Genomic DNA, 13,511 nt, shown 5'->3' on the forward strand with positions numbered 1-13,511 from the left:
GGTTTATCTGACAAGGCTTCCTCCTACCAATTATTGCTTGTCAATCAGTCAGTCTTTGTTGCCCTCTGCCTAGCCAAAGAAACAACCTAAGGTCACTGATTCCCGACTTCCAGGGGAAGCAAAACACGGTACATAATAATTTACAATTTGCCACCTCAGTGCTTTTTGCCACAGTTCTTGACGTTCATATTTAAATGATTCTGACACATCTGCTTGGAAGTGATAAAAGTTTTCCTAATAAGATGCCACTGTGGAGCACAAGCAGAAGCGGCAGGCAAATTGATCCCCATAAGATCTCTACATTCTTTCGCGCTAGAGGGCCCCCTACTCTACAGACCACAATATCTCCAGGTAAAAAGGCCATAGCTCAGTGATAAGAGCATATGCTCTGCATTCAGAAGTCCCAGGCCCAATCTATGGCGTCTCTGGTTAAAAGGATCAGGTGATGGGAAACACTTTATGCCTGAAGTTCTGGAAAGTTGCTGCCAGGAAAGAGCAGGTAATGCTAGGCCAGGAGTAGCCAATGTGGTGCTCTCCAGTTGTTCATAGAATCATAGAGTTGGAAGGGACCCTGAGGGTCATCTAGTCCAACCCCCAGAAATGCAGGAATCTCAAGTAAAGCATCCATGACAGATGGCCATCCAACCTCTGCTTAGAAATCTCCAAGGAAGGAGAGTGCACAGCCTCCCTAGGGTTCTACTGTCAGACAACTTTTCCTGTTGTTGAACCACAACTTCCATCTTTCCTGACCACTGGCTATGCTGGCAGGGGCTGATGGGAGTCTCACAATATCAAGAGGGCACTACATTGCCTATCTATGTGATAGGCTGCATGGACCGGTGCTTTAACACAGCACCTATGTTTCTCTCTCCTGCTATGAAAATCTCTTCCTCTCAAGACGCCACATCAGGGACATGCAGTGGTACCTCGGGTTACATACGCTTCAGGTTACAGACTCCGCTAACCCAGGACTAGTGCTTCAGGTTAAGAACTTTGCTTCAGGATGAGAATAGAAATTGTGCTCCGGCGGCATGGCGGCGGCAGGAGGCCCCATTAGCTAAAGTGGTGCTTCAGGTTAAGAGCAGTTTCAGGTTAAGAACGGACCTCCGGAACAAATTACCGTATTTTTCGTTCTATAGGACGCACATTTCCCCCTCCAAAAATTAAGGGGAAATGTGTGTGCGTCCTATAGAGCGAATGCAGGCTGCACCGCTAAGCCCAAAGCCAGAACAGGAAGACGGAGCACTGCGGAGCGCTCCGTCTCGCTGCTCTAGGTTGGGGACGGCTGCGCGCAAACCTCTGCAGGGCAGCGGGGCGCTGCGTTCCAAAGGCTTCAGGGATCTTTGAGGCTGGCGGTGGGGGAAAGCAGCGCTTCCCTCCACCGCCAGCCCCACAAGCTCTGGTGAACGCACCTTGTTTTAGAGGGGGAGAACAAGAAAAAAAAAAGTTTTCCCTGTTCTCCCCCTCCTATGGTCCGGTGCGTCCAATGGAGCGAAAAATACGGTAAGTACTTAACCTGAGGTACCACTGTACACAACTTAGTTATCCCTGACATCTTCCTGAAACATCTGCAATGTATCTATAAATTATAAGGAGCTGCCTTAGGGTTGATGGTCTGTATTGCCCAATGCTGGGTAGAATATCAATCCTTTGCAGCCCTGCTACGGATTCAGACATTTGGCAGTTGCTTAGTTACTGTTTTGAATACAACATGATTTGTAAGCTGCCCTATGTGGGAAGTCTTCTCCTCTGCACACAAAATGGTTTGCATCTGTATAGTGGAAACGAAAGGTCTCACCTACTGGGCTGCTACACACAACCATCTCCCCAGGCAGTACGAGATGGAGAGAGGGCTGTTGCACCCATGCATTTCCTGCAGGTTTCCCACTGGCATCAGACTGGCCACTGTGAGAACAGGATACCAGATTAGATGGGCCTTTGGTCTGATCCAGCATGGCTCATCTTATTGAGCCCTGCCCTGGAACGTAACTGAAAGGAGACTCCGACATTACAGGAGAGGGCAGAGGTGCCAAAGGCAGAGGTGTGCAAGCAGCTCTTTCCTCCCCCCTGTCTCCAAGACAGGGTCTTTTTCACCCATAGCACGACTGCAGCATTCCACAGCAGGAAGAGCCAAGGTACGCAGGCTGAGACCCTACCTGCCCACAGACTGTCTCGCCAGAGTGGTGCATGCTCTAGTTATCTCCCGCTTGGACTACTGCAATGCGCTCTACGTGGGGCTACCTTTGAAGGTGACGCAGAAACTACAACTAATCCAGAAGGCGGCAGCTAGACTGGTGACTGGGGGCAGCTGCCGAAACCACATAACACCGGTCTTGAAAGACCTTCATTGGCTCCCAGTACGTTTCCGAGCACAATTCAAAGTGTTGGTGCTGACCTTTAAAGCCCTAAACGGCCTCGGCCCAGTATCCCTGAAGGAGCGTCTCCACCCCCATCATTCTGCCCGGACGCTGAGGTCCAGCGCCGAGGGCCTTCTGGCGGTTCCCTCATTGCGAGAAGCAAAGCTACAGGGAACCAGACAGAGGGCCTTCTCGGTAGTGGTGCCCACCCTGTGGAACGCCCTCCCATCAGATGTCAAAGAGATAAACAACTACCTGACATTCAGAAGACATCTTAAAGCAGCCCTGTTCAGGGAAGTTTTTAATGTATGACATATTGGTGTATTTTTGGTTTTTGTGGAAGCCGCCCAGAGTGGCTGGGGAAACCCAGCCAGATGGGCGGGGCACAAATAATAAATTATTATTATTAATTATTATTATTATTATTATTATTATTATTATTATTATTCTGCCAGTCCAACCCTACCAGGTTTTCGCTGGTCAGCCGCATGATTTCTTGCTGGATTCCGAACTCCACTTGGGCTTCTGGCGACAGCTGCAGCGTCTGGAAGAAGACCTCCTGCTGTTTCTCCATCTCTTCCCTCAAGGTCCCCATTTGCTCCTTCAGAGTTTCTACTTCCTCTTCATGCTCTCTCCTCTGATCCTGGAGCTGGGCCTCAAGGAGCCTGAGTGTGTGTGGGGGGGAGGTGAAGTGGGAGAAGACAGAGAAATCACAAAATCACTTGACCTCTCAAAGCCAAGGTCCGGAAGAAACAAAGAAACCGCACAACAACTGGACACGAGGGATACGATTAGGATAGCCCAGTCAGCAGAGCACGAGACTCTTAACCTTGTGAGTGTGAGCTCCACGTTGGGCAAAAGATTCCTGCTTGCAGGGACTAGATGGGATCCCTTGGGGTCCCTCCCAACTCTACAATTCTTTGACTCTATGAACTGCTATGGGTGGGGCATGAATTATCAGAGGGAAATGGGCCCCCTTTAAGAGTTGAGGGCACTTGCTAAGTGACAACACTGCATCAGCTCTGAAGCCACTCTTCTGTAAAATATTTCTGTAAAGCCAGCTGTTGTGAAGAACTACACACTAAGGAGTTTGTATTGGGCATAGGTTACGAGCTGCAAGGATTGTTATCGTTAGGTATTGGAACGTTCTTTCCAGCGCTACGCTGTCAAATGGATATCAAGTGGTACAGGATACAGTGCTGGTACAGCTGAGGATTGTATGAGGTCAAACTAAGAAAGATAACTTTACTGTGGTGTGGTCCGATTTTATAATATTTACTAATATTGAAGAGCCTGGACAATCCGCCTTACAGGCATACAGTAAAGTTTGGTTGACATAGATTCTCCTTTCCTTTTCACGCAATGTATCTAAAATAACAAAAAAAAAGTTTGAATTTTTACGTAGAAACTTTGTATTTTATTTTCAAATCATCCGTTCTGAGAGAAATGAATAGCAAACTAACTTTTCCGATGGGTATGTTTTGGATATGATATACACTGAAGAGTTTTTGATTTATTCTGTACAGTAAAACAATTACCTAATTTTGTTTTATTTATCATTTTTTTTCTCCTCCTCTCTTTCCTTCAGTTACTTTATCCCACAACAATCTTAGTTTGTGCCAGTTTGTTTCATTGAAGTGTATAATGTTTTGACAGCGGCAATATTTTTCCCTTTCCTTTTCATGTGTTTTAAAATATAAAAAAGATGAATTCGAACAAATGCAAAAACTCTGAAGCCACTCCAGGAAGTGTGGCAAGAAGGAAGCAGCCAGCCTCACTTCCGGGGGGGGGGGCGTTCTGAGGGGCTCATTCATGCCACTGTTCATGGTGCAAGCCTTTTAAAAGTTAGTATCATTACATTACATATTTATTTATACCCTGCTTTTTTCCCTGACAGGACTCAAGGCAGCTCAAAATTAAGAACTGCTAAAAACATAGAAAAACCAATAATTAAAAAGCAATTAAACGTTGATAGAATTAAAAATATATATACATATAAACAATCTATTAAAACCACACCAATAATTACAATAAAGACACCACAGCACCAACCCTTTCATTAAAAACAGCCCGGAACTGTTGGAACAAGAAGGTCGTTGCCTGCCAGCGCAAGGACAACAAGGACAAAGCCAGCCTAGTTTCTTTCGGGAGGGAGTTCCAAATTTGCCAGGAGCAGCACAGGAGAAGGCCCTTTCCCGCTTCTCCACCAAGCCAGGACTGAGAGAGGTTCCCTGTCCCTTCCCCTCTCTGAAGGAGAAAAGCAGTGTGGCCAGAATTGGGGAGGGGGCCAAAAGTAATTGGCCCAGGACACCCTCTAACCACCAGCATCTCTATCAGATAGATAATGCTTCCTTCATTTTGTAGAGAGGGGTAGCCCTCATTCGTCTTTCTCGGAGGTAGAGACTGATCGCTGGGGGAAAGCTCATAGGAGCCAAGGAGTGTCCAGTTCAGGATAAATCCTCCCTACAGAATGAGTGCAAAAAAGTTTAAGATTGCCTGAATAGGGTAGAAGGGACGCGGGTGGCGCTGTGGGTTAAACCACAGAGCTTAGGACTTGCCGATCAAGAAGTCGGCGGTTCGAATCCCCGTGACGGGGTGAGCTCCAGTTGCTCAGTCCTAGCTCCTGCCAACCTAGCAGTTCGAAAGCAGGTCAAGTGCAAGTAGATAAATAGGTACCGTTCCAGCGGGCAGGTGAACAGCGTTTCTGTGTGCTGCTCTGATTCGCCAGAAGTGGCTTGGTCATGCTGGCCACATGACCCAGAAGCTGTATGCCGGCTCCCTTGGCCAATAAAGCGAGATGAGCGCCGCAACCCCAGAGTCGGCCACAACTGGACCTAATGGTCAGGGGTCCCTCTACCTTTACTTTAGGCCATGAAAGTGCCAGGTTCAAAGAGACCAAAGCACAGGTGCTGAGGACCTTTGGAGGAAGGAACGCCTGTGCTTTAGAGCATAGTTAAACTATGGAATTTGCTCCCACGAAAGTTGGCGCTGGCCACTGACATGAAAAGGATTCAAAAGAGCATTAGACATACGAATGGAGGATACAGCCATCTGTAGTTACTAGTCAAGTTGGCTATGTTCTCCCTCGAGTCCAGCTTGCAAGCTTCTCCCATAGACACCTGGATGGTCACTGTGAGAGCAGGATGCTGGACTAGATGGGTCTCTGGACTGATCCAGGAGGGTTCTTCTTATGGCTGTTGACCTATTGTTCTTATTAGAAACTTAAGTTCTTATTTAAAAGCAGCTTTTCCTGGAAAACTGCTGCAAGGAGGTTGGGTGAGTCCCACAATCTCCTCCCTATAAACAACTGGGCCTGCAAGTTATGTTGCCGCGGATCCTGCTATCTCCACATCTCTGGCGGTCTGCTAGATCAGTGTTTTTCAACCTTTTTGGGGCAAAGGCACACTTGTTTCATGAAAAAAATCACGAGGCACACCACCATTAGAAAATGTTAAAAAAAATTAACTCTGTGCCTATATTGACTATATATAAAGTAATTCTCTTGAATAGGAATCAAATAAACACAAAGAAAGTATTTTATAATTACTTTATTATGAAATAGTAAGTAAACAGAAATATGAAAAATTATAAAATACTTTATTCAGTGTGCAACCTGGGCCTGTTTGGCTGAACACAAAGCTGATATTCTGGCTGGAATTGAACGTTGCGGACCGTACTCTGCTCAGTGGGGATTGATCCGCTGATCCCCGCTGAGCCAGCGGATGACAGCTCCGTCTCTGCACTGTGTGCGGAGAGGGAGATGTCAGAGCCCCGCTGCTCTCTATGGGGAATCGGATGAGAGCGGACTGCCTGTCCGCTCTCATCCAATCCCATCCGATCTGATCCCCACCCAGGATGGATGGAAAATAGGGTGGACACAGTCCGGCGCCCGCCTAGTGGGCAAAAATTTGACATTATTTTTTAAAAAATCTTTCGAATTTTTCAATTTTTCCCACGGCGCACCAGGCAACATCTCGCGCGGCACACTAGTGTGCCGCGGAACAGTAGTTGAAAAACACTGGACTAGAGTATCAGGAGCAGGCCTGAAGGGCCCTGGCTGGGCCCAAGATCCTTCCTGCTACCGACTCCTGTCGTATTGATTCCAGAGAACGGTGAACGCATTCTGAATTTGGATACATTTTAATCCAAGGGAACCATGTCCCTCTACCCTCCGAAAGGTATCACCTTATTTGTCTTGTACCTCAAATTGTCAAGCAATTATTTTTCTGAATTGGTCTCTTATTCAGAAGATGAGATATGAATTACCGGTATTTCTGAGGTCTCTTTAAAAGGTCTCCAGGTGAGGCTCAAAGCGCCATTAAGTCATTTTGAAAACCTAAACACTACATTTATGAACTCTGTTGTATCCTGCTGTACAAGAAAGTTTGAAATGCCTATTGTGTGTGTGTGTGTGTGTGTGTGTGTGTGTGTGTATATATGTGTGTGTGTGTGTGTGTGTGTGTGTATGTGTATATATAGTGTGCGTGTGTATATATATATATATATATATATATATATATATATATATATGCAGGTTTTGGTGTCTTCGGGTGTCTTCCCGTGTAAGAGTCGGGGTGTCTGTGCGACGTTTCGACGAGGTCTCACTCGTCATCTTCAGGCTGGTGCTTTCGGCTTCTTGTTACTGGAACAGAGCAGAATCTGGTGTTTGAGTTCCTATAAATACTGTTGAGGGGTGTGGTGTATAGCCTCCAACGTTCTGGGCAGAGAGGAAGTTCCTAGATTAGTGTGCCTTTTCTTCTTTTGTTCCTTAATTACTTGAGGGATATCTTGAGTGATTTCATGAGTGATATTCTGAATACCACTGGGTGGGTCATTAAGGTGTAGATTAGTTGCTAAAGCTTTTGTGTCTTGACCTCTTGAGCTTGTGAAGAGTTTTTCTGAGAAGATGGCTGTGCTGCATTTAGTTGTGCTCTGGCTTGGCTTCGTGTATAGGGGCGAGCTGTGGTTTTGTGCCTTGTGCCAGCCAGATCTGTGTAGGGATTGCAGGGGGGTGCAGCATCCGGAGGTGCCACTATAGTTTGGCTACTGGATGGAGTCTGTAATATGTCTGTGGAGAGGGTCTGGGTTTGGGTCTGGTGTGGTTGATTGGTGACGGCGTTCTGTGTGCCTCTGGTTCTGGTGTCGGTTTTTGTGGGGAGGGCTAATTTCCAGATGTCTGGCAGGCGGGACGTGTCGTCACGCTTGTTCATGTTGTGAGGGTGTTTCTCTATCTCGATGGCTTCCATGATTATTCTCTTGTGGTGATGTTCCATGTTAAAGAGCAATTTGGAATCTGCAAAATTAATTTCGTGTCCTGTTTCTTTCATGTGTTGGAAAAGAGAGGAAGTTTTTTCTTCTTTTTTGACGGCATTCTTGTGTTCTGCGATACGTGCATTTATTCGTCTGTTTGTTTGTCCAATGTACGTGGCTGGGCAGACTTTGCAGGGTATTTCATAGACCCCTTGGTTTTCCAGCTGGATTTTGTCTTTTGGGTTTCTGAGGATATTGGCTATTTTATGGTTGGTGCAGAAGGCTGTTTTGATATTGTGTTTATGGAGGATTTTGCTGATTTTGTCTGTAGTGCCCTTGATATAAGGAAGGAGGGCCATGCCATTGTTTTCTTCTGTGTCTTGGTTTTTGGGGGGTGTTTCTTTTTGGATTAGCTTCGTAACCCTGTTTTTCTGGTATCCATTGGCGATTAACACATTTGAGAGATTCTGTAACTAAATGCAGCACAGCCATCTTCTCAGAAAAACTCTTCAAAAGCTCAAGAGGTCAAGACACAAAAGCTTTAGCAACTAATCTACACTTAATGACCCACCCAGTGGTATTCAGAATATCACTCATGAAATCACTCAAGATATCCCTCAAGTAATTAAGGAACAAAAGAAGAAAAGGCACACTAATCTAGGAACTTCCTCTCTGCCCAGAACGTTGGAGGCTATACACCACACCCCTCAACAGTATTTATAGGAACTCAAATACCAGATTCTGCTCTGTTCCAGTAACAAGAAGCCGAAAGCACCAGCCTGAAGATGACGAGTGAGACCTCGTCGAAACGTCGCACAGACACCCCGACTCTTACACGGGAAGACACCCGAAGACACCAAAACCTGCATTCCTGTACCCGTGAAAATCTACGAAAGCATATATATATATATATATACACATATATACACACACACACACACACACACACACACATATATATATATATATATATATATATATATATATATAACATGCTTTTATTTTAAAATGAGGCAACTTGAATAATGGAAGTTAAAAGGGTGAAAGAAAACCTACACAGACTGTGCCAAAGGGAAATTAAAACCATGGTTTTCAATAGCAAAGTGGAAGAGAGGCTTTAAATCACAAAAAATAACCCTCTTCTAAATGAATGCACACTGTGCAATTCTGCACAAACAATAAATTAAGGAACATGCAGCACTTTCCGTACCAGGGGTTGCGCGAAACAATTCTTTGCATTTCTGACTCCTTTTCCACCCACTCCAGCGAAAAGTGTGATTCATCCCTGAAAAAGGTTACAGCTTTCCCGTATATGCCTGCACTGTTGGGTGTGCTGGTAAGGTTAACGTTTGGTAAGCTAAATTGATTCTTAAAGGTGCCAATTAGAGTTTGCTAAATTGAAACCTCTGCTACTTAAACTGCCCCCCCAAAAGCTTTCAGAAGAGATTCTAAAAGCAAGGCTGCAAACATTCATCAATCTGTTCTGACAGCCTGATCTAGGCAGGTGGTAGAACCCTAAGGTTTTGAGTAGGTTGAACCACTTCACATTGCAAGTGTGTGTGTGTGTGGGGGTGTGCCTTCAAAATTCTTCCCCCATGTTTTTTAAAGGCTCCCTGTGCTTGTTTTATCAGCACATATAGCTTAAAAAGGCCTCCCCACAAACAGAAAATCAGAGCAGCCTTCTCTCTGATTTACTAGTTTTCTACTTGCAGATAGATGGAGTCTGAAGTGGTACAGTCCCCTCGTCGGGACTCTACCTGCAAATGTAGACTCAGCAGTTTCTAGACACTGAGTTTACTAATATAGGATTGTGATCAGCAGCGAGGCAACCCGGGAAGCTATTCAAGGCTCAAGCAGCTTTGGCCCAGGTTCCAAAGGCATCCTTGATATATGGCTGGACCTCTTGACATGACTGGCTCAATCCCTGGGAAAAAGTTTGCCTGGGTACCAACACGCCAGCCTGCCGCGAGGTGGTTTTGTGTATGTAAGCTACTATAAACCAAATTCAACAACAACAAAAAGCAGCATGCCAAAAGCTGGATTTGGTCTAAAACAACAGGACACAGTCGTGCAAAGATGTGAAATGCTGGGATGCTTGGGATAGAAACCAGCACATGGTAACTGAATTACTTCATGCATAAAGCTCTTTGTGGCTGCCTTAGTCAAGATTCGTGCAAAAGACATCTCCACACAAGGCATGCTATACCTGCTAGGTTGTCAGTGCCAGATTATGGGCTCTACTTTAAGAAAGGGGGTGGCACGTACGGAAGATACGCTTAAGGTCCACAAAATCCTGAATTGGCCCTTCTGTTCATATCCAGGCTTTGTGTGCATATCCACATGCACAAGCAAAGAAAGCACTTGCCTTCTAAGAATCTCAGCACTAGATTTAAATACAAGAGCAGGTTTTGTAGACCTCGTAGATGTGTGAGAGAAAAAGGCTTGGAAGCACTTTCATGCCCTTGACTTGTCCTCTTTTCTCCTCAGCTGTGCTGTTCCTTACAAAAAAACACACCAAATACCCCCCCCACTCCCTAGTAATAATGGGAATGGAATAAACTGAAAACGTAAGATACTTAGAAAATTGATCGGAGGCTTTTGCATCTACAACTCGCTAGTGTGTGAAATAACATCTGTACAACTGGAACAAGTGACAAGGTGCCTCGGGAAAATATGAAGATATATGGCTGAAATCATTCTTTTATTTCACTACCATATCAAATTGATGATAGAGTAGTGTGCAGAAATTGAAATAGTGACTATCTGTATTAGTCACACACAATGATATACAGTGGTACCTCGCAAGACAAAAAACGCGCAAGACGAAAGAGTTTTCCATTTTTTGAGTCGTTCCGCAAGACGAATTTCCCTATGGGCTTGCTTCGCAAGACGAAACGTCTTGCGAGTTCTTGCGAGTTTGTTTCCTTTTTCTTAAAGCCACTAAGCCGTTAATAGCCGCTAACCCGCTAATAGCCGCTAAGCCGCTAATAGCCGCTAAGCCGCTAATAGCCGTGCTTCGCAAGACGAAAAAACCGCAAGACGAAGAGACTCGCGGAACGGATTAATTTCGTCTTGCGAGGCACCACTGTACTGCAATATGCATGCATGCTGAAGGGTGTGTAACATTTGATGCCCAGAAGAAACATTTTTAAAGTTTTGCATAAATATCCAAGAAATAAGCTACTGTATGCAAATATCCTTAATTACCATTATTTATTCTAGAGGAAGAACTACCTTAGCCACTTTAAGAAAAAAAAGAGACACACACACTCCTCAGATTTAGGGCTGGCTAGCCCTGGCAGGCGACCGTTTCCACTCTAGAAAACTCAAAACTAATTTAGCTGGCCGGCCAGCACCCAGATGTTGCCAACAGGATGCCCATGGATGCCCGTGTGCCCACCATTATTTGTTGATGAGTGATAGTTGATGCTATCAATCAATCAATCAATCAATCAGCCCAGCCTGTCTCTTGTATCCCTCACACACAGATCTGGTTCCAGTCACTACCCAAGTGGCAAAGCTGGATTTGACATCAAAACAGCTCCAAAGGAATCCAGTTTGGGGTCTTTGTGAATTATGTCCATTTCCAGTTCCACATGAAAGTGAGGGGAAGGAGAAACACTGGAAAGAGACAGTAGGAAAAGGTCCGAAAGGAGAAGGAAAAGATGTAAAAGTATTTGACCTGGCAACTTGCTTTAGACCCTGATAGGCCAAGCCGAGCTCTCCATCTTCATTCAGATACCCCCAGTCCTCAGTCTTGCTAGAAAGAAAGGACAGAGGAAAGGGAAACAGAAGTGGACAGGAAAGAAAGATAAAAGAAGTGTCAGCTGCAAGAGATGGGAAGAATAAGGAGGCCTCAACTGCATTCAAGCAGACAAGCCCTGTGCCAACATTACAATCCACACACTGTAGTGGGCAAGGTTGGGGGAGAAAAATCATGACCACACCTGCTGTTATGCACCTCTATGAAAATATTATCATTAATGTGTTGCTATCAGGTGCAATCACGACCACCCCCGCCCCCACTGCTTGATGTTTGCACGCACAGAATTGCAGTTTTTAAAGAAAAAGCACCATTACAGTAAGGTGATAATGCTGTGAACCACCCATCCCACATGTTACAACTTTGTCAGTCTTGTTAAGAACAGTTTTCTGGCATCTTACCCTCAAAACCCACCCAAGAAATTCTCTCTCTCTCTCTCCTCTCTCTCTCTCTCTCTCTCTCACACACACACACACACACACACACACCCGTCCTCCAATGGCCGACATTAATAGGAGAGTGTTGACAACTAGGAGATCACATCTGCCCCAATGTCAAACCTGAGCTGTATTTCGCATAAAGAGGTGTACAGAAGAGCATTTTTCAGTTGCTAAACAAATGCAGAGACATATGCTACTTTGGCAAACCTTGATTATACTGAGAATATAGCAACTGACTGTGTCCGAGTCCATAAAGGGCCTGAATTTTAGTGCTAGGGCCCTTAAAAACTGCCCAGCTGGTTTGAGTGTAGCACCTGCAGTCACATTTTCTTATTCCAGCTGTGGCTTAAGAGAGATGGGTCAAGCAAGGACCAGCCATGGTCCTTTGGCACAGCATCATCAGCAACATCATCTGCTTAGCAACAGAACACTTGCCCATTAATGTGCAATGACTTGCAGTGCTCTCAACTACCACAATATTCAGATATTACAAAAGGGAAGAAGAGCAATTAACTGAAGAGCTGGGTCTGGCTGCCACATTAGGGGCACCATGGGAGACGCACCCCTTCGCTCCGCGAGAAAAATGGGTTGCCTCACTGCCCTGAAATAAAGCAACCGAGATGCTCAAAAACAATTCCAGCTTTGCGATGCTGGGACCCTCCCACCATTTTATACTCGTCTCCTCTGAGTGTTAATGCTACAGCTCAAATCAGGAGCAGACCCAAACAGACGCCTCCCCGCAAGCAATGGCTCCACCAAAGAGAAAATTATGGGGGAAATATCTTATGGAACACGTACAAACTATTGGAGAGGTATGTCCTATTGTCACCAGTTTTCTTACCTGGTTCCTGGGACAGTCGCAGTAGGTGCATTTGGGCTGCCAGCATAAAAACTGGTACAATCCCTGTGGTGGCTAGGCAGGTCATTGAATCATTGAATTGTAGAATTGGAAGGGACCACAAGGGTCATCTAGTCCAACCCCCAGAAATGCAGAAATCTTTTGTCCAACATGAGGCTCGAACCCACAGCCATAGGATGAAGAGTCTCATGCTCTACTGACTGAGCTATGCCTCTACCCCCAGTTTGGCAAACACCTGACATTTGTAAAAAGCCCCCTCCCCCTCCCAATTCCTGGATTATTGTGGAATGAAACTAATTCAAGGACATGCCATTAGCCTTGAATATAAAGTCTGGTAAATGACAAGCCCATGGCATTTATAACTCCTGAACCTTCATTTGCAAATGGAAAGCAGTTAGGGCTTGCATCCATCAAGGAAGCAAACCCCTGTGGAGGAGGCATCTCTCTTGAGCTTATGCTTTTAAATGGATATTGTCCTGCTGTTTATGAGCTGATCTGACAGAAAGGAAACATTCACAGAGTAGATCTACAGAGTGGAAACATGCAGATTGTGGAAGAAAAGGCTGCTGAAGGACTGTAGGCAACATGCAAAATTACTTGGGGGCAGGGGTAGCCAATGTAGTGCTGGTAAACTCCCAACTCCCATGAACCCCAGTCAAAAGTGTGGGATGATGGAGTTGTAGTCCGACAACACCTGGAAGGGCTCCAGATTGACTTTCCGTGTTTTAAAGATGCCGAAGTCTGTTGCAAAACAGACCACAAGCTTTTTAGATGCATCAGCGACAAGAGTTCAGGACAGAGAGCCGAACGGCAGTGATTGTCAAATGGACTGGAACTCAAGA

General features: G+C 45.4%; 1 protein-coding gene across 3 annotated transcripts in view; it reads right to left on the reverse strand.

The window, feature by feature from the left end:
- MYO5B (myosin VB) overlaps positions 1-13,511 on the reverse strand; it is a 294,157-nt gene that overhangs the window by 18,646 nt on the left and 262,000 nt on the right. For 2 of the 3 annotated variants that reach the window (XM_082241750.1, XM_082241749.1), the window contains one exon: positions 2,824-3,022. In XM_082241750.1, coding sequence (XP_082097876.1) covers positions 2,824-3,022 — 199 coding nt within the window. Of the gene's footprint in view, positions 1-2,823; positions 3,023-11,289; positions 11,368-13,511 lie in introns of all 3 variants that reach the window. The other variant, XM_082241748.1, reaches the window with a different exon arrangement.

This window comes from Podarcis vaucheri (genome assembly GCF_965113315.1).
Source record: "Podarcis vaucheri genome assembly, chromosome: 11".
Taxonomy (NCBI): Eukaryota; Metazoa; Chordata; class Lepidosauria; order Squamata; family Lacertidae; genus Podarcis; species Podarcis vaucheri.